The sequence below is a fragment of the Cydia strobilella genome, chromosome 15, assembly GCF_947568885.1.
Source record: "Cydia strobilella chromosome 15, ilCydStro3.1, whole genome shotgun sequence".
In the NCBI taxonomy this organism is placed as follows: domain Eukaryota; kingdom Metazoa; phylum Arthropoda; class Insecta; order Lepidoptera; family Tortricidae; genus Cydia; species Cydia strobilella.
Genome location: NC_086055.1, coordinates 9,469,730 through 9,490,218, shown reverse-complemented (window position 1 = coordinate 9,490,218; position 20,489 = coordinate 9,469,730). Strand labels below are relative to the sequence as shown.

At 37.6% G+C, this 20,489-nt stretch overlaps 3 protein-coding genes and 1 non-coding gene across 10 annotated transcripts in view; all 4 read left to right on the top strand.

Moving 5' to 3' along the window:
* LOC134748024 (serine/threonine-protein kinase minibrain) overlaps positions 1–7,381 on the top strand; it is a 174,882-nt gene extending 167,501 nt beyond the window's left edge. For 5 of the 7 annotated variants that reach the window (XM_063682735.1, XM_063682734.1, XM_063682737.1 and 2 more), the window contains exon 12: positions 4,825–7,381. In XM_063682735.1, the coding sequence (XP_063538805.1) occupies positions 4,825–4,958 (134 nt within the window). In that variant the 3' untranslated portion in view covers positions 4,959–7,381. Of the gene's footprint in view, positions 1–1,438; positions 1,514–4,798 lie in introns of all 7 variants that reach the window. The other 2 variants (XR_010128378.1, XM_063682739.1) reach the window with 2 other exon arrangements.
* A 4,143-nt stretch (positions 7,382–11,524) lies between these two features.
* Positions 11,525–11,596, top strand: Trnah-gug (transfer RNA histidin (anticodon GUG)). Its single transcript has one exon. It is a non-coding gene; the product is annotated as a tRNA-His (tRNA).
* Positions 11,597–12,802: 1,206 nt separating this feature from the next.
* The window catches only part of LOC134748027 (uncharacterized protein CG43867), a 425,760-nt gene continuing 418,073 nt past the window's right edge, over positions 12,803–20,489 (top strand). The window contains exon 1 of the mRNA XM_063682745.1: positions 12,803–13,145. The gene's annotated coding sequence lies outside the window, so the exon portion shown is untranslated. The remainder of the gene's footprint in view (positions 13,146–20,489) is intronic.
* Positions 17,263–18,020, top strand: LOC134747726 (uncharacterized). The gene has a single exon (XM_063682350.1). The coding sequence runs from the start codon at positions 17,319–17,321 to the stop codon at positions 17,970–17,972; it is 654 nt and encodes a 217-aa protein (XP_063538420.1). The 5' UTR covers positions 17,263–17,318; the 3' UTR covers positions 17,973–18,020.

The window sequence follows — 20,489 nt, the reverse complement described above, 5'->3', positions numbered from 1 at the left end:
TCTAATACAGGCACCCTGCTCTGAAGTAAAGTGGAGTTCTATACAAATAGCAAATAATGTAAACAAATATTATGACAGGTTTTGTTAGCATCACTACACCTCATAAAACAAAGTCCCCCGCCGCGTCTGTCTGTGTGTATGTATGTTCGCGATAAACTCAAAAACTCTAAAAGGATTCTTGAGGAAGGTTAGGTGTATAATTTGTTAAGGTTTTGTGTAACCCGAGCGAAGCCGCCGGGTCGCTAGTTTGATATGTAACCTAACATTTTGATAGGTGGTCTCTGAAATATTAATAAATAATTTTTGAAATATTTAGATTACTACGGTTTTACTCACTATTATTTTTAGTCGCTTTTGGCGACATAATAAAATAAATAAATAATTTTAAAAATATTTTTTGGTTCAACAAAAAATGTATACGAATAAAAGATTTAAGTATGTATATTAACTGTTGATAAGGTCATGGTCCTTAACCTTTGAACCGGCGTAGACTGACTGATATATAAGACATACAATATCCAGCTCATTTCGCCGCAGTCTGATAAATAAGACAAGGCGTGATGTAACTTCGTATCGGCAGCGACACAGGCACGCTCGATGAAGAATTCTAAGCGGATAAAAGGTTAAAAAGTTCGAGATTACTTTTAGAAAGAAGTTAAATTGGTTTGTTTACATTTTTTGCAATTTCTATTGACTCCGCTTTAGATACACGCTCCTCTCACTAATTTGTGTAAATATACTTACCTTCAAAAAAATAATTGAAAAATGCAAATGGTATCGTTTTATGCCCCAGCAATCTTATTGTGTGATGTATTATCTCACGGAGAAGAAAGAGCCGTTCTTATAATATCTTATTGTACATTTTGAGTCTAACATCGATCATCTCATGCTTGTGTCGAGTTCCGCTAACACATCAAATGCTTTCATCATATCATATGAACTAACTTTAATGTTCCATCTGGGTTTACACGGTTTATGATAATTTAGTCGCAAAAGCAAATTACTTTCGCAAATTTCATATTAAACCAACAGATGGAATATGTTCTCTTTCCGATGTTTGAAATATTTCCCAGGTGTTGGCTTTGTTAACGATCCCCTTCTGAAATCTTAATGTATCAGTACAAACGTTTTATCTAACCAAAGCGGCGGGTCTATCATACATGTGTGAGTAACTTCGAGTGTGCAACCGATCTCACGCACACACGTATATTTAAACAGCTTTCGTGAGACAAAACGCCTGGAACTTAATCGATCGACTTAGAAGAATCGTTTCCTCGACCAAAGTTCCCTTTTGGAGTACAGCCCATACAGCGAGGTGGCGCTAGAAATTTCATCCTAACGGAGATATATCACAAAGATTGCCGATCGGATGAAGCGCCTAGTTCCCCGCTCGTGGACGATGATTTCGCTTGTGAATAATGTGAATGTTCGGCGGCAGATGGGTCGGACCCGCGATGACTAGAGCGGGCCGGCGCCGCCGCGCAACGCTAGCCGCCCACTGGGCCTCCGCCAGGTCTGATACTGTTCCTACAGTCTACACCCTGCGCGTCCCCGTCCCCATACCGAGCATGGCTGCACCGAGGCATGGCTTCACTGCCGGCGAGGCCAAGGCAGCGGCGAGCGCCGCCCACAGGTGGAAGCGAGAAACGGCGATCCGACCTTTCGTTCCCACCTATGGATACCGCTCGCCGCTGTCACCGTCGCGCGAATTGTGGCCTGGCCGTAACGCTACCGCTTCTGCCGCTGCCGTCACGAGAGCCACCAGCATTAGCAACTTATTGCAATATAATTTTTGTTTACCTTAAAACATTTTAAACCGCAAGCCAAGAAAGGAAGATTTGATCTTGATACAATTTACAGCTGACGGCCCCATTCAAAATACATAAATGCGTAAAATTAAACACAATCAATTTCAAAATATTTATCAATACGGTTTTTACTCACTATTATTTTTAGTCGCTTTTGGCGACATGTTTCGGATTCTTTGGGAATCCATCCTCAGGCACGAGTGTCCGCGGCGGTTGTTCGTAGTGCACTGCCCGCGCCGGTTGTTAGTGAGTAAAAACCGTATTGATAAATATTTTGAAATATGTCTCACGATAGTTTAAGTGCGATCACAATCAATTTAATAAAAGACACGTCATGATCGTGTAGTCTTTTCTAATGCTAAAAAAAACGAGGTAGGTATATACGGGTAGGGGTAAGTGTGGCTGGGCTTCACATTGGGGCCGGTTTATACATTGATTAGTGTTTATTGCGAGTTAATACATTAACTACTAGCTACTTGCGTTTAATGGCAAATCTATGAACTCGCAAATAAGACTAATGTGTTAATAGGTCCCAAAGTGAAGGCCAGCCACACTTGGCCCTATGTCACAGTTACCCGTATTGATCTTATTTAGTTGGGGCGATGGAGTTGTTAATTGAATGAACATTAAATAATATATCCAAGACCTGCTTGCTGTTTAAAATGTAATACAATTAGTTGAAAACGCCGGGGTCCATGAAACTTACTCAAAAATATGTACCTATAAAAGAAACAATAATTAAAATAAAAGTTTCCCACAACCCAAAGGTGATTATTATTACTTTACAAATGGTATTGTGGTCAATTGTTCGACTAAGAAACCTGGCTCTTTCTCAACGTCTGCATCTGGTGGCTCTGTGACCTGCAGCTTAAGAATCAACTCTGCTTTACAGTTAGCAGATTTTATTCTTGCTAACATTGTTTTGTTGCATTTTAAAATTTCAAGTTGTAAAATACCTTTTAATTTTATTATAACTTAGATATCTACGAAAAGTTATATGTACTGTCCGCGCGCGAATTCCGTGCACGGCTGAGGAATGTTAGGAATGTTGGGCGTCATGACCGAGTGGTGTCATTTTGTACGTATGGGCGCGGCGCACACCCACCCCCCCACTTCCTCGACCTCCGAATGCACGGAATTGGCGCGCGGACAGTATGTTGCGACTTGTACTTGATATTCCTCTATACCTATATTTTAAGTTTTATGCGGTTTATGCCACAGTTAAATTCACAATGCTGTTTCATTTGTTTCATTAGGTTATGTGTTATTACGTCGATAAGATTAAAACAAGGAGCTTTTTTATATATTGAACATTATTGTCAATTTATATTACTATATTTTTTCCCTTGTAGATTACTATGTGTATTTTATAGACACGTACTTAATTACAATTTAGAAAATAAACATTTTTGTTGTAGAATCCCCTGCACTGCATATATACGCCCCGATTGTTTAAAAATAATTTAAGTATTGAAAGTTATCTGTTACGTGGACAACATCGTAGAGTTTAATTAACCAATCTTAAAATGGACGCCGCGATCTGAAAAGAGTTGTTGCTAAGGGAAAATGCCTCATTGTCCCACAGTTACCTAATAATACAAATACAATCAAAGTTTAAATGGTAGAAAGGCACGCATTTCATATTAAAATATGTGCCTTTCACTCGAGTTAACCCTTTTCTTGGCAAATCAAAAAAAATCGTAAGTTCAAGCCTCATTTGCGCCTGATAGAGCAAAAAAATGCTCTTAGAGAAAAATACAAAAAGAGGATGTAAAATTATGTAGGTATCTTGTAAGATACATTGCCAAGAATAGGGTACACTCTACTTTTCATGTGGAATACGAGGAAAGTAAAATATATGTGTATTTAGCAAAACATGACTATATAAAAAACTTTGCTAACCTTTGTGGGAGCACTTTCATTTTATGATTGGCTTAATTTTATCTGGGGCCTGTTACATAATAATTTGTTATTTTTAATATTAGTAGAACTCATTCTAATATATGGAATTGGAAATAATATTATAATATTACAAACGGTCTTGTGATAGGTCCCAAAATAATATTATCAATGGTAGTAAAAATTAACATTAATTTTGATGTTGCAGTTGTTTATACAACAGTTGGGCCCTCAGCACACGAGGCGCAGGCGTAAGCGTATCGTAAAAACGTTACGAGTACGAGCCGCGTAGAGTTCTGGACACAAAGCGTCGCGTAAGCGAATCGTTCTGTTTGCATACAAGTTCTTCACGCTTACGATACGCTTACAACCTAATACGCTCTCAGAGATATCTCATACGCTACGACTACGCTTCGTGTGCGGACTTGTTTGAACTTGTACGTGCTCGTAGCGCTCTCGTTCTACGCGCGTATAACGATACGCTTACGCCACATGTGCTGAGGGCCTTAGTGTAATGACGTAAAACCGTTCTGTAGGTATACGAGTACAACGCAAATCTGATAGGGTTACATTTTGTTTTCAATTTTTTTTTCTCTTTATTTTGGCACAAACAGTCATTACAAAAAAATGACATTGGAAAATATTACATATAATATTGATAATACAGTGCCGTATTTATTTTAAACACAAATCTTTATCATCCAAGTGATCCAAGTCAATTAGTAAGCAAAATAAATATATGAAAAAGCTACATGGACCATCTAAAAAATAGTTGACACTTTTTTTCTGTATGTGCAAGTGCATGTCACTGGGGTTTTCGTTATCGTACGTACGGGGAGACCGTCAAGAACTCTCGTATTTGTGTACCTACTTCGCTAAGACACAGCTAGAAAGATAGAGCTTCACTCCTGCTCTACGGATCTTCCACTAGTGAACGCATGTGTACAAACGCAAGAGTTAGGAGCGATGAAAGAGCTCGTAACGGTCTCAGCCGATGGACGGTCTTCTCCACATTTACCTTAAATGTGTCAACTCCTCGTAGGTATATAGGGTCGATTAACTAATCTGGTGTGTTTGTAAATGTCCACTAGGCATAACGTGAATGTTGTGATCGCAGTGGGAGTGGGAGTGGGCGTGGGCGGCGCCCTGGTGTGGGGCGGCCCCGGCGTGCTGCCGGCCGAGCGCATGGACGTGGAGCGCGCGCCCGACGACCTGCACGTGCCGTGCCGCAGCCCCGTCGCCATACACTAGCCACCCGCCACCCGCCGCCCGCCACCCGCACTGCAGCACCCCGGACGATACCGTGACGTGCGCTGGACCGCTGTCGGCAGTGCCGAGCCCGTGCCCGTGCCCGTGCCGAGTCGCGAGTGACGTGTGAACCGTGCGAACACTCAAGTGTGCTCTGTGCCCTGTGACGTGAGCGGCGCGGTCGACCCGAGGCCGAGGGACCGAATTCATATTTATAACTCTATATTTTTATTTAATGCGATAAGTCTGACTGTAAAGAAATATAATTGTGACTTGTTACTTTGTAACATGTATTATTTGTAACCGCTTCTCTCGACAGTACTTAGAGAACGTCCGGGGGCTCGCCCCCCGTCGCCCGATCGTGATGCATCGACGGCATGAAAGCTAGGTTTTTTTATTGTTACGCAATGCATATCAAGGACGCAATATGGTAGAAAATAAATATTGTATATAAAATTTAGGAAACCGACTAATGGATTACAGACTGCGACTTAAACTGGTTAATCTATAGTTTAGTTACGATCTATGCTAGTTAGGCTTTCATTCGATTTTAATTATCGCAAGCTTTATATTTTTAAAGTGTCGGCAACTGATGACTGAAATAAAAAGGGCCAAGACTTTTTTGTAAACGATGCTGAAATAGATATTCTGAAATGTATAAATTAATTTGTGAACGCACTGAACTAGCCGCCGAACGGTCCCGGACGGCGGACGCAACCGATGCCCTCGCATTTCAGAGTTGTTGTATAAATGTTTTTTCCTATCTAAAATTGTGCTTGAAGTATTGATGATGTAACACGTGCACACTAATGTGTCGAAGCCGATTTATTTTTGACCCATTGGAATATTCAAACGACGTGTAAACAGGAGTAGCGATAGGTAATTCTATAAAACACAAAATGTACCTACAGATGTGGTGCATAATTGGTTGCCATCGTATTTTCTCGGAAACGATCGTGTTTGTCATGCTACTTGTGTCAACCTCAGTACTTGTTGTACTTAGCCTGACTGAAATAGCATAACACGTTCGTGCGTTTCCGTGAAAATACGAGGAAAACAATTAGGTATGCACTACATCTGTACTTGTAGGTTACGAAGAATGTTGAATCATATATAAAAATGTTTAGTATTTCAGATAGGAGTTAATAAATTGAATTATGACTTGTTCAACCTTTTTGGATTTGAATCTACAATAGACTAACCTCATTGCAACAGACTGGTTGAAACTTTGTAACGGAGATATTTTGTATAGCGTACACTGAATCACTGCCTTATTGTGCCGGAACTTTTTACGAATAAGGGCCCGCGGCCGCGTCGCCTTCGCGCCGTATTCATATGTAACACAAGGTTTATTTTTGATGAATCCGTAATCGCATATTCGCATAATTTGTACATACGTGATACTTAGTTAAAGTTCCGCTCCCTCCGAGCAGGGAGCAGTCCAAGGTCGAAGGCGCGCCGCCGCGGGCCTCGACTTTAGCGACTTTATTATGAAATAAAACGTGATTTAGGAAATTTTAAGTTCAATTTTATTTAGTTGAATAATTGAAATCATTGACTGAATATTTGAAATAAAGCCGCTAAACTGAGACATGCAATAGAATGCAGGTACCTATTTCGTACTGCGTGCGTTGCTGTGAATTTTTATATAACTCCCTCTCGAAAGACTAAGTTAACGTGAAGTTTGTATGGTGCAGTTTTGTTTACAGGCATGAAGCATTAAAGTATTTTCTGACATTATTTTACCACTTCTCGATGCTCTGTCTATTTTGTAGTTGGTTTTCTATTACATTGTAGATTTCTAATCTTACTGTTTATGTAAAGAAACATTCTGATAGTGTAATATTTACCGTAATACTTTTCTGCTTCATGAGATATTTAAGGTTGATAGAAATGAGTATGTGAAATAGGTATGACAGTATGTTAATTTTGATAATAGAAGAATAATATACAACAAATTTAAAGGCAGGTTTCCAATTATGAAATAACTATTTTTTTTTGAATAATGTGTTCGTCTATTTGACATAATAGCAAATCTTGTCTGTTTAGTATAAGTAAGATTTATGTTAATAAGATTATTTGTTCCTTGTAATAATGTTATATTTATTTCTACCTCTGAAGTGGGAATCTGCCGCAACACGTGTCTGGTACTGGGAAGGAGAGAAACATCGACACTTGAATAGCTCTAAATTATTCATTTACTCGAGATGGCCCTAGATGTTTGCTTGAGTATGTAATATACTACCTATACTATTTATTTGTACTGTGACACTATGGAAAGAGAAGGCGTATGTTGAGTGCGAGCGAGAAGCTAATGTTTATTTCCTATCGGATTGTCAGTTCGCAGGCACTGTAACAATAAAAGGATTTAGAGCTTTATGTCACTATAAGTTTTGTATTTTAAATCAATAAACGATAGAACGATTCCTTATGTTTTATTTTATCACATGGTTAATGGTCGACATAGTGAACTAGCCAGAGATGTGATTTATTTGAAATACTTTTATATAACATGCAAACACAAAATGTAAAATACCCATTTTGTATTTTATTTGAAATAGTTTTTGGGACCTATTTTCAAAATACAAAATGCTTTTTAGTAGGTACGATCAAGGAATAGGGAATATTACGCGAAACTCTGCGCAGGGGGTGCCACTACCACAATCTGAGGGTCTACCACATAACAAGAGAATCGAAATTTCGTTATCTAACATCCGTGTCATTCTTGCATATTCGAGCGATAAAGAGGCAGATAGCGAAATTTCGGATTCTCGTGTACCGGTAGGATCTCTGCAAACCTCAGAATAATAACTAAAGCATAGAAGCCGGACAAAAATGCTTCGCAAATATGTATACCCTTCCTTTACTTCCTTACGAATTAGATAATGTGCCGAAAAGAGATGCATATATGCTTGTTATTTCTCATTTACGTCCGGTGTCATAAGTTTGATAATTTGCTAGGGATGTAAGTAACTGTGTCGACTTTTTATATCGATAAATTATCACGAAAAAAAAATAATGTAAAAAATAATCACGAAATTGGCAAATTGATAATAGTCTGGCTAATGAAAGTTGAACCTGAAAAAACGCGACAATTTCAAGAAATCTGTAGCAGGCGGCTCGTTGAATACAATGATTGCATAACTTTTATACTTAAAGTATAAAAAATATGCAATCCTTGTAATCAGGGGCCCCCTGATACGAGGATTTATGCATGTACCTAATATAGCTTTTATCTCATTTGCAGTCTACCACTCAGAACCGTCTAACTATACCTCTCGTTTTCTTATTTTTGCCCGGCTTCTATCCTTTAGTTATTATTCTGAGCTGCAAACAATGCATCAATGTCATAGTTTATTTTATTATCTCTGAAAACTTGTCAAAAAACTGTTAAAGGCACAGTATGTATAAGTTATATACTCTATGGTTTACTAAACGGGCTACTGCTGCTGCACTGGTGGCAGAACATTGCAGTAATATCCCCTATTTACTTTCATTACCATTTCGTACCTTGTCACAGTGACAATAGTATGAGGTCCCTACTCCCTAGCGACTTTCAAATTGATTGTCACTGTGACAAGGTACGAAATCGTACAGATTTTTTTTTTACTGTATGTAGATTACAATCTTTTCTGACGTCACAATCCTTATAACACTAAACCCTCGATAAGGTAAAATAATGAAATTTAATCGAGTTGGACCCGGTAATGACATTAATAATTATGTGGTCACAATCCTTACAACTCTCATTATTTTAACATGGAGTTGTTAAATCTGTTTAGTATCGTCGCACATGACCACGATCTTAGCGATCGTAAAAGTGGAATCTTGTGCGTTGCGAGGGTTTCACGGCACGGGAGTCGAACAAACTTTCCTGCCCTAATGAAACAGAAAAATTTTCACCACACCAACAAGAGCCAAATGCTAGCTGTAAAACATAGAAAATCTAAATTAAAACTTTTAAATATTTATCATATCCATTATCCATTCTGTGATTCTGCCGGTTAACAACTCAAAATTCGTATGTAGAGGACAGGTTGACAGACGGTTTTCAAAGAATAAAGATAACGAGAGTCGAGAGCCTTTCCGACTCGGAAATTGAGTGTATGGCCAGCTTAACATCGGTTTTGTGAATGAGAAAATACGTAGTATACTAGTATCATTAGCAAGGGCGTAGTAATAGGTTATTACCGGGTTGATGATGAAAACTATACTTGTACCAATCTTTTAACTTTATTCGTTTGTTACAAACGTAATAACAACCAATTTACAATAAATATTCCGAGAGGTCTTCACTTGTCACTTACATACCCGCCTTTTTATAACAATTCAAAATGGCAGGAACCAGTGATAAGTAACAGTCAATTGATACTCTTTTATAAGCTAATCCTTCCATCCATACTATCCATACTAATCCATATCCATACTATCCATACTAATATTATAAATGCGAAAGTCTGTCTGTCTGTCTTTCTGTCTGTGTGTTCCCTCTTCACGCTTAAACCGCTGAATCGATTTAGATGAAATTTGGCATAGAGATAGGTTGAGTCCCTGAGAAGGACATAGGATAGTTTTTATCCCGAAAATCATCCCTTAAGAAAGTAAAAAGCGGGGTGGAATTGAGATAATTAATGAAGTGCCTGCTAATTTGTGTGCATAATATGCTCAAATTGAATTTGCTATGAGAATTTTTCCAGGCGCTATACTTACTTTAGCTGTTGTTACTAAGTCCACGCAGACGAAGTCGCGGGCAAAAGCTAGTCATAAATCTTATTGTGTTACGCTTATTATGTATATGGACCAATGTTGTCTGCAATAAATGATAAATAAAATAAATAAAAGTAAGAATGATCAAAATATAATCTATTAATAAATAATAATCCTTACAGTAGGAAGGGGGGAACAGTTCAAATATAACATACAATGTATGTCACTATTCCCCTCCCCTAGTCCTCTGGTGATATCAACTTCCCAAAGTTCATTGGCTGGGACGCCCTTGGTCCACAAGCATCTCCACGGAAGGTCAAGCCGAGCGAACGGGTTGTTAACTGGTTACCAACGGCGCATTTTCTACAGCTTACAAGTTATGATTGTACAAGTTAAAAGCGGTAACATTGACTAAAACGTCCCCTCGCCTTTGGTCAAGTGGGGTTATGCCCATTTGATTGCCCACTAGTTACCACTAAGTTGTCACTAGTTGTAACAACTGACGCTGCGTCTTACTAAAGATAGATATAGCTCCGTAATAGATGGATACAGTCTAAGAAAAAAACGTGCCTCGAAAATCAAGAAAATTTGATTCTCGATCAGATGGCGCCACTACCTTTGGCCTACTCTCGTATAAATGGCGTTGACGGTTTCGTTTGTTATTTAACAATTTTAACGCTTATCAGTGAAAGAACATGGGTCAAAATAATTAATGCAAATATTGCAAATAAAAAAAAACATTTATCCATATATAAATACATTTTTTGATATTTTTAGTTTTAATCGTGTGTCGATAGATGGCAGTGAATTTACTGAGGCTTCAAAATTTACTATGACAGTACCGCTCTATCCTATTATATCCTCTTTGGTCTTACGCAAGTGAACAACTTGCGAACGCGAAGCGAAGTAGCGCCGCGCGGCCCGGCGGGCCCTCGGCGTTCGCGTTCGCAACGAAATCGCCCACGTAGGAGTCGTAGGACACTTCTTCTATAATAGGTAAACAAAGGATTGATTCACCCCGCGCCGCGCCGCTTCGCGTTCGCGTGTTGTTCGCCTACGTAGTACCAAAGAGGATATAATAGGATAGAGCGGTACTGTCATAGTAAATTTTGTAACCACAGTAAATTCACTGCCATCTATCGACACACTTTAAAACTAAAAGTGAAGATTTATAAAAATACGATAAAATGTATTTATATATGGATAAATGATTTTTATTATTTGCATTAATTATTTTTATGATTTTGACCCATGATCTTTCACTGATATGCGTTAAAATTGTTAAATAACAAACGAAACCGTCAACGCCCTCTATACGAGAGTAGGCTAAAGGTAGTGGCGCCATCTGATCGAGAATCAAATTTTCGAGATTTTCGAGGCACGTTTTTTCCTTAGACTGTATCCATCTATTGGTAGTACGCTGCATGAGATATTTTTCCCACCTGTCTCCAGGCTCAATGGTATTAGCAGCAAAATCGAAGTGATCTTTAAATGCGTTAAGGCTGCGTAGCCAACATGCCAATCGTTTACGCTCCGTAGCGAACGAAACGCAACTGTCACTGTCGCACCAAGTCGCACTAATAATGGAAGAGTGATACCATAGTGATACAGAGACACAAAGCGTTTCGTTGTCGTAGCGGTAGCGCAAGCGATTGTCACCTTGGTTAACCACCAAGGTTTCTAACAAAAAGTACTAAGTAATATCCTCTCTAAAGGTTAAGTTAGTAGCGAGCGAACTCCTATAAAAATATTTATGTTAAAAAGACGTCGAACACACGCAACGGACGTTTTTACGTTGAACGGAACGGAATGAAGTCCGAAAGTAATAGGTAATTTCGCATTCTCCTGCACTCGCTCCGATAGCCGTGATCGTCTAGTGGTTAGGACCCTACGTTGTGGCCGTAGTAACCCAGGTTCGAATCCTGGTCACGGCAGTATTTCAATACTGTCATGGCGGAGTTTCTTTTTGTTTTTTGTACTACAATTTTTTTTGTAACTATCATTAGTTAAAGTTAACTATTAATAGTTATATTTTTGACAAGTATCAAATAAAATTCTAGAATCATATTTTTTTTTACATACGTTCAATAATATTTAAGTGAATAATTTTTGTTCCATAAATAAAATGAATAGATATTAGAATCTGTGCGGAAAGAGAGGCGTGGAATATATGGGGCCCAATCAATACATTCCGCGACTCTTCTCTTTCCGAACAGTATAAGACAATTTTACACAAATTAAGACCAAAAAAATAGTGTCTGTACGGAGTTACGGAGTTACATACACACATCTTTGCATATATATTTGGTAAGACCAAAGATATATGTAACTTCGTATAAGATAAAGTCCAATGAGGATATAAAAGGATAGAGCGGTACTGTCATAGAACATTTTGTAACCACATTATGAACTGCCATCTATCGACACACGATTAAAACTAAAAATATTAAAAAAAAAAATTATATATGGATAAATGTTTTTTTTTTATTTGCAATATTTGCATTGATTATTTTTATATTATTTTGACCCATGTTCTTTAACTGATAATTATGCGTCAAAATTGTTAAATAACAAACGAAACCGTCAACGCCATCTATACGAGAGTAGGCCGAAAGGTAGTGGCGCCATCTGATCGAGAACAAATTTTCGTAATTTTCGAGGCACGTTTTTTCCTTAGCCTTATCCGTCTATTACAGTTACGAGTTTATCTATCTTTGTAAAGTCTAAGGAAAAAATGTGCATCGGAACATCAAGAAAAAGTTATACTCGAATATATGGCGCCACAGTTTTGGCCTATATTCGGTTAGATGGCGTTGGCGTTTGATATTTAACAATTTTAACACATATAAGTGAAAGAACATGGGTCAAATTCATATGAAGTTCTAAAAAAAAACATCCATATACATATTTATATTCATTTTTTGATATTTTTATACAGTTTGTTCTTAGTTTTGATCATGTGTCGATAGGTGGCATTGGTGACAGTAAATTTATTGTGACTACAAAATTTACCATGACAATAACCCTCAGCGCCACCTATGACATGTATACCAAACGCGGTGCCGCGCTAGGCCTTCATAGTTCTTGCAGCCGTTATGTCTATAAAGACACGTCGACAGATGTCACTACCAGTCTTTGTTTTGGTCGACCACACACGGCAGCTGTTCGGTGTGCGCTATCATAGAAATTCGTGAGAGAAAAGGAGTGGTGATTAGACTGTGTTTGCCTAGAAATACGGCTTTTTTGTATAGTTCTAGGACTCATAGGGACTTGTGCTCGTGATATGTTAAAGATATAGTTGTTACGCGTGTGATATACTGTTGTTAAAGTCGAGAACCGTTGTTAAATGGTGTAATTACCATAGTAAACGTAGGTTATGACGTTTACTACGTAGCGAAGTGTGTTTGTGTGAGTGAATTCGACAGGTCGTGACAGCATTGCCGTTGAAGCGAATCTTAACGGGATAACATGCGAGCGGTTTGCGTAAGTAAAATGATTTGTTTTATCCAAACTGAACCTAATCTAACTGAATCACGCCTGTTACAGGCTATAAATATTATTGAGGGTCTGTGTAGCGTTGTTTGACCTCGATACGCGGTGTGCCATTCGCTATTTTCCTTTGTAAGACAAAATTTGTCGTGGTTAATGTTTGCGATATTTTTTTGTCTTTGGCTTTGATACAGGTATATCTAGATATATGTCAATGTTGTTTGGGGCCTGTGGTCACTCATTAATGTGATTTTTATGCCAAAGGTAATTAAGTCCCTAGTTGATTGACATTTCTATACTTTGAAGCCAATATAGGTGTATTTACCCACCTGTATTTTTTGCGAATCATGATTACGTTCCGGTTAGAGATGGATACAGTCCAAGGAAAAAACGTGCCTCGAAAAATCACGTAAATTTGATTCTCGATCAGATGGCGCCACTACCTTTAGCCTACTCTCGTATAGAGGGCATTGACGGTTTCGTTTGTTATTTAACAATTTTAACGCATATCAGTGAAAGAACATGGGTCAAAATAATAAAAATAATTAATGCAAATAAAAAAAAAACATTGATCCATATTTAAATACATTTTATCGTATTTTTATAAATCTTCATTTTTAGTTTTAAAGTGTGTCGATAGATGGCAGTGAATTTACTGTGGGTGTGGTTACAAAATTTACTATGACAGTACCGCTCTATAATATTATTATATCCTCTTTGTGTTAGAATGACTTGAAGGTGTCGTGCTTATGCGGCATGCAATACATACCTGCAAGGCTGCAAGGCTGCAAGGGGTAGAAAACACCCGTTATTTAAAAATCTAAAGTTTAGCAGTGACACAAACGAAACACGGAAATTTTGTATTAAGAACAAAATCTGAAGTTGCGGCGCGGCCCGCGCGGCGTTATGTTTTGATTTTATTAAAAATTTATTCTACGCGAATCATAGAACGCTTTCGAATAATTAATTACGGCTTTTGTCATTTGTCAAATAAGTACTTATCTACGCCTATTGATTCATTTGCTCAATCAACTAGGTAGGAGAAATTTACACCTATTATCGCACAGTCTTACTACCTAGTGGTTTACAGTGCTAGTAACAAGCTACCGTACAATGAGGCTAATTTCAAAAAAAAAAAAATAAGTTTTGAACCCATATAGGGTAGGTGTGTCAGATTTCGTCCACTTATATGAGATGCCAACTTTGTAATGCGAAAAAAAATTATTTAAGTAATACTTTTACTTAAATGTGTTATTTTGTTTGAATTGCTCATATTGTCTGTTTTAGGTTAATATAACTTGACCTTATTGTGTAGACCTTATATAGCTAAGAAATGAATTGACCTAAAATATATGATTTGCATGGTAGTTTTTAAATTTTGGAATAATATTTGTTACCGCCATATTTTGCATGCCAGATGTTGGTAAATTGTGTGAACCTGTAAATATCTTTTAATTCTTTCTATTATGTACCACTTTTTATGCAAAATAAACACATACAGTTTATTTTATAAAAAAAAATTGCAAAAGATGTGTTAAGTATTTTAGTTTTCGTTCACGTATGAGCTATAGTTTCCGACCACTGCATTATTGAGTTGAGTTAAATATCGATAATATATATTTAATTTTTAGTTCTTATATTATACATAAATAGTTTTTAGTTGGTTTTATAGCTTCTGCCCGCGACTACTACCCCGTATAACGATTATTAGCTTTTGCCCGCGACTTCGTCTGCGTGGAGTTAGTTCCAGCAGTTAAAGTATAGCGCCTGGATAAAATCTAATGGCAATAATGTTGAGCATATTATGCTTTATTATTTAGAATTCATTAATTTTCTCATTTCCACCCCCCTCTTCACCCTCTTTAGAGATAACTTTCGACATAAAAACTATCGTATGTCCTTCCCCGGGACTCAAACTATCTCAATGCCGAATTTAAACTAAATCCGTTCAGCGCTTTAAGCGTAAAGAGGTAAGAGACAGACAGACACACTTTCGCTTTTATAATATTATATAGTATATATAGTATGGATTTTCGTGATAAACCTAACCTGTCCTTCCTTGGGACTCAAGCTATTGTCATACCAAATTTAACAATCTTTAATATAAATCGGTCCAGAATCAATTGTACAGAATAGGTACCATTTTATTCACAAATTTAGTAGATATATTTAAATAAAATGACCATAATAAATTATACGCATTTCTTAGTGGCAACTCCGTCAAGTGGACGAAAACTGACACTGGACGGTATCTGACACACTAACCCTATTTTTCTATCATGGCCGTGGTAGAAACGTGGATCTTCGTCTGACAATAGATATTCTAATGACGGCGAGAAATTCACACGTGCTTAAAAATAATAATTCCCCACTAGCTCGGAAAGCAGTCTTTTATCCTTAAAAAAAAGGGGTTAAAAAAGCATTTTATCCACTAATGGGGAAAGTAATTTGACCTTGGACCGTGTTTAAGTAGCTTTTGACGGATAACAAAACGTAAAACGCTCATAATAATGGTTCGTTCGATATTAATGATCATTCATTAATAAAATAGTTATTTGTTATACAAGGGTGCAAAGTTTTATTTTACCCGCGAGTATCTCAACACACGAGAAGTAAAATACATTTGCACCCGTGTGTAACACAAAACTTTTCACCTCACTATAGCGAGGAATGTGCAACGTCCACAGGCGTTAGATCATCTTCATCACTGGAATCACTCATTTTTTTACGATATTATAACAGAAAACTCTGGAAGTTGTGTATTTTTACGTGAGTCGGAGTCGGTGAGAAAAGTTTAAAGTAAAATGTTTGAAGTTGTCAATGTTGACATTTCTGACGATGCGTTTTGAAATTGTGCGTTCAGAATTATATTCAACATCATTATTAACAAAAAACCAAATGTTTCTTATGGAATTTTAAGGTTTATGACTTGAAATCATTAAACAAAGCTTAATTTGGAATTTTATAATGATGATTATAATGTGTACAGTCTGGCAAAAAAGAGTAGAAATTAAAAAGTGGCAACACTGTAGTGTACCCTTTCAAATCAATCTAAGAAAAACGGGACGGCACTACAGTGTTGCCACTTTTTAATTTCTACTCTTTTTTTGCCAGTGTACAAATAAAGACTTATTTTTTATGAGCTGTTTTTTTGCATGTTGCACTTTCCTCGCTATAATAAGGTGAAAAGTTTTGTGTTACACACGGGTGAAAATGTATTTTAATTCTCATGTGTTGAAACACTCGCGGGTAAAATACAACTTTGCACCCTTGTATAACAAATAACTATTGTGTGTTGTTGGAAAATCAGTGCAATTGAACCTCGTCTTACCTACTTCTATTCAGGTTTTGGTTCTTGGTAAGTTAAGTACGGCTTTTTTTAAATCCACATAGGTACTTAATAGTACACATTCTTGGGAACGTTTTAAGCTATATGAGTATGACATAATTTTAGGCCTTTATTTTGCATTCAATTGTGACGATTTTATGAAGTGGGGCTTGTTAAGACGATTTTTGAGGTTAATTGGTTTCAAGTACTAAATACCCTCCTTGTATGTAGTTAAACATTTCTATGAAGGGATTAGTTAGATTTTAGGTATAAGCTGTATAATTACTTTTGTGTTTTATGTTTGAGCTGATGGCTAAGTTGCCAATGCTCGTAATAAATAAATAAATAAAAATATTTCTATGAAGGGGAATTTTTTATTGTCCATGCTTTATTTTGACCTACCCTACAAGCATTAGTTACATATATTTTATATGTTTTTTGGACTGTAACAAAAAGTTAATTTCCGAACGATAGGACTGTTATTGACACTGCTATTCATGCCTGTTATTATTTAAGAACCAAATAGCCATATAGATTTATAAAATACACTTTAGTAGTTTTTTTTAAAGATTTTAAAGCTAGGAAAAGAAAAATATTCTATCTTGAGTATCTTGACCAAATCTTGACCAAAAGGACTTGAGCAAAACTTCAGAAGTAGTAAAGAGTATAAATCCGTGATAAATCCTATAAAGATCTCAAATTGTAAAGTTGACATTACAGAATTTAAAAATATTACCTATAAGACTTCTGTCATTTGGATGTTGATTTCGAAGATTTAAAGTAAATTCCAAATTGATTGTCGGCGTATAACCTGCAGTAATAGAAAAACTCCGAGTATCATGCCCTCTCTTAAAAGTTTAAAAACCAAGATCCCAGTCAAGCGTCCAAGGGAGTCACCAAGCGTCAACTTAGGTGACAACCTGCCTGAGATCGCCTTAGCTGCCATAGTCCCTTCTAGGCGCCAGAAGGAAATCTGTGAGTTTATTGACTTCCTTCTCCATGCGTTAGAGAGAAACTCCACCTGGCTTAATAACGTCCTTAGTAGACAGCCTTACTTCAGGTGCGCCTTCATGCTTGGTGCCGGGCCTAACCGCTTCCAAATCAAAGACATCATCTACCCTTCCAAAAACCAGAACGTCAAACTCCAAATTGAACTTAAAGACTCCGAGGATTTAGACAAAATTGCAATCGCAGCACTATTCAAGTTAAGCAATTCTGAAATTCAGAAAATATTGGAGTACATAAAAACTAAATTGTATAATAACATTTTTCTGAAAGACGACATGATGAAAGGAAAATCTATGGGGATCCAGTATGCCCTTTTGAGACCGTTCACTGACAAACAGTACCGCGTTGCAGAGCGCATCGTGGTCGGCAGTTCAATGAAATGTGTGTTACCTGCTTATCTTCGTGATGACTCCCCAACCAAACCTCCACCGGCAAAGAAGATCAAACCAGAAAAAAGAAGGGTACGAGAACGGGTAGTGGCTTAGTACACCAGCAAACAGAAAACATGATTTACGTTGCCCGTAAGTAACTTTTACTTGACCCAATCTTAGAAAAAAACTTTGAAAATCATACTCCTTGGTTATTTACCAACCGCGTTTGCCCAGAGAGAACATTAAATCACACCTCAGACACTGAAAGGCAAGCGGCGCGGCGCGGCATGTATATATCAAAAATACTGATCAGTGAGACATTTACTCTTATCGTCCCATTCCCGGACACTATGAAATAAAATGGTCAACAGTCACGGCGCACCGCGGTGTGTCATTGCGTAATGGCTTCAATTTGGTGCGACTGGAACGTGAAGCGCACTAAATTATACTCATTTTTGCGATGATCGCTTCCGATTACCGGTGATGGTGCGCTTGCGTTACCGCGAACAGTCCGACTAACGAGCGCTCCGATTCAATATCTCACATATTGTAATAAAACGTACAGAAAAACCGCTTGTGTCATTGGTAGTTTTTAGACGAAGTGGGCCAGGCGTCGCGGGCGGTTTTTCATCTCCAGCGAGCGACCGGGATCGATATCTTGGGAATCAGGGCAGCCGTGCGCTAACTTACAGCAACAAATCCTTCCTCCAGAACTTATTACAATGGCACTCCGCCCCCGCAAACAGAAACTATAGTTTTTCGTCGGATGCTGCGGTGTTTGAGAAACTTTCCGATGCTTATCGGTACGCATAAATCAATTGAACCTTGGCAGAGGCCGCGAAAGTCGGGCTCTGGGCCCTTTTTCTAACTTGGGACCCACCTTTCGGATTACGGAAATGCTGACCGTTACGTAATTGGCGTAATATGTGATTTATTGGTTCTGAGAATTTGTGTGTACGGAATATTAAGCCTCTCTATTACGGATCTACTTACGTTTTGGTTACATAAATCATGTTTTCGAAAAGGCTAACATTGGCTCTAGGTACGAGTACAACCGAAACGTTTACGAATTGTAAAACGAAACTTCATTCTTTTACTTGCATTTATATTTATTAAAACATTTTAAATTTTTCACTTATTAAAAAAAATCACCTGTTGCTGTTTTTTTTATCTAAATACTAATTTGTAGAAATTCAGAAATACTTTGCGAAGTACAGTAGATAGGTGCTACTATAGCTAGTCTAGTACCTACTATATCTTAACTAATCATTGCATTGTTAACACTTGGCACGGACTGAAACTGAAGCCTAGAAGAGTAAGATTACTCTTGCGTTTGTCATGGTAAACTAGATTACCTATATACTATGAATGTCAGACGATAAGTTAGTCACTACTAGTCACTAGCTCTGCTTCCAATAAAAAAATATGCATTAAAACGCAGTTAGGGTTTTTATTTAATAACATTCTCAATGTTGCCTATAGCAAATGCGGTTGCATATGTCTTAGCCACCATATCTTACAATATGGAACATCTAGAATAAACTGCACTAGCCTGTTATTCACTCCTCAGTCACTTGCACCAAACCAGTACCTATATGAAGCGTAAGTTCCGGTGTGGCACGGTGGTTCGTCGGTTCAACTTATACTAGTAGGGATAGTAGGGACAAGCTTACGAGAATGCCTCGTTGTAAAAGGCTGCTGCATGTAGCCCTCGGGAGCGATCCGTCCAAGACGAGACAGTGCAGTGTCGCCACCTCAGCGTCGTGTACCGCTCAAGCTGTCTTCAACCGCAACGGATGCAGTTGCGGGAGTTTATTTTGCAATTTTTGAAGTGTATTTGTTTTACCTCAACACATTTGCGTTGTCTCTAAAGTTAACCAGTACACTCAGTACAGATTTTAACAAAAAAACTTTTTACAAATAAAATAAAACCGACTTCAAAAAGAATGTTTGAAGTCGGTGCCACGCCAAATTTTGAAGCATTGATTGATGCCATGATTTTGGTGCGGTTTGATAAGGATGCGGCTATATAAGTATGTACGTTCAAAGTGCAAATATACTTTATTCATGTAGGCCTAGCAACAAGCACTTATGAATCGTAAGTAGGTATTACATAGGTATAATTATATTTTGTTGTTGGATTGCCATACACGGCGGCAATGAACATAAGAAGATCACACACCGGACAGAATGAACCAACGTCAATGTATATAAATAATATAATAATAAAAACAATAAAAGCATATATAACTATAGATTTTTGTTATTTTTTTGCTTTTCCGGATACATAAGTAGCAACCCTCGTAAATACCTTGAGTATGTTAGAGAGACAGTATGTAAACAAGTAGACTCTGTGCGTAAAGAGAAGAGTCGTGGAATACCTATAAGGGAACCAATACATTTCACGGTTCTTCTCTTTCAGCATAGACTAGTTTTAATTTTGTACGAAGCGAGACGTGTGCAAGCGACATTGAGCGATCTGACCGGTGTTCTGAATGTCGCGGGTTCGAATCTTGCCCGAAGCGGGGAATTTTTAATTTTTATCTTTAACATTTAAAAAAAACCACAGGTAGTTTTAGTTTAAACCTTAACAAACTCATATATTACCAATAATAAGTCTAATTTACAAAA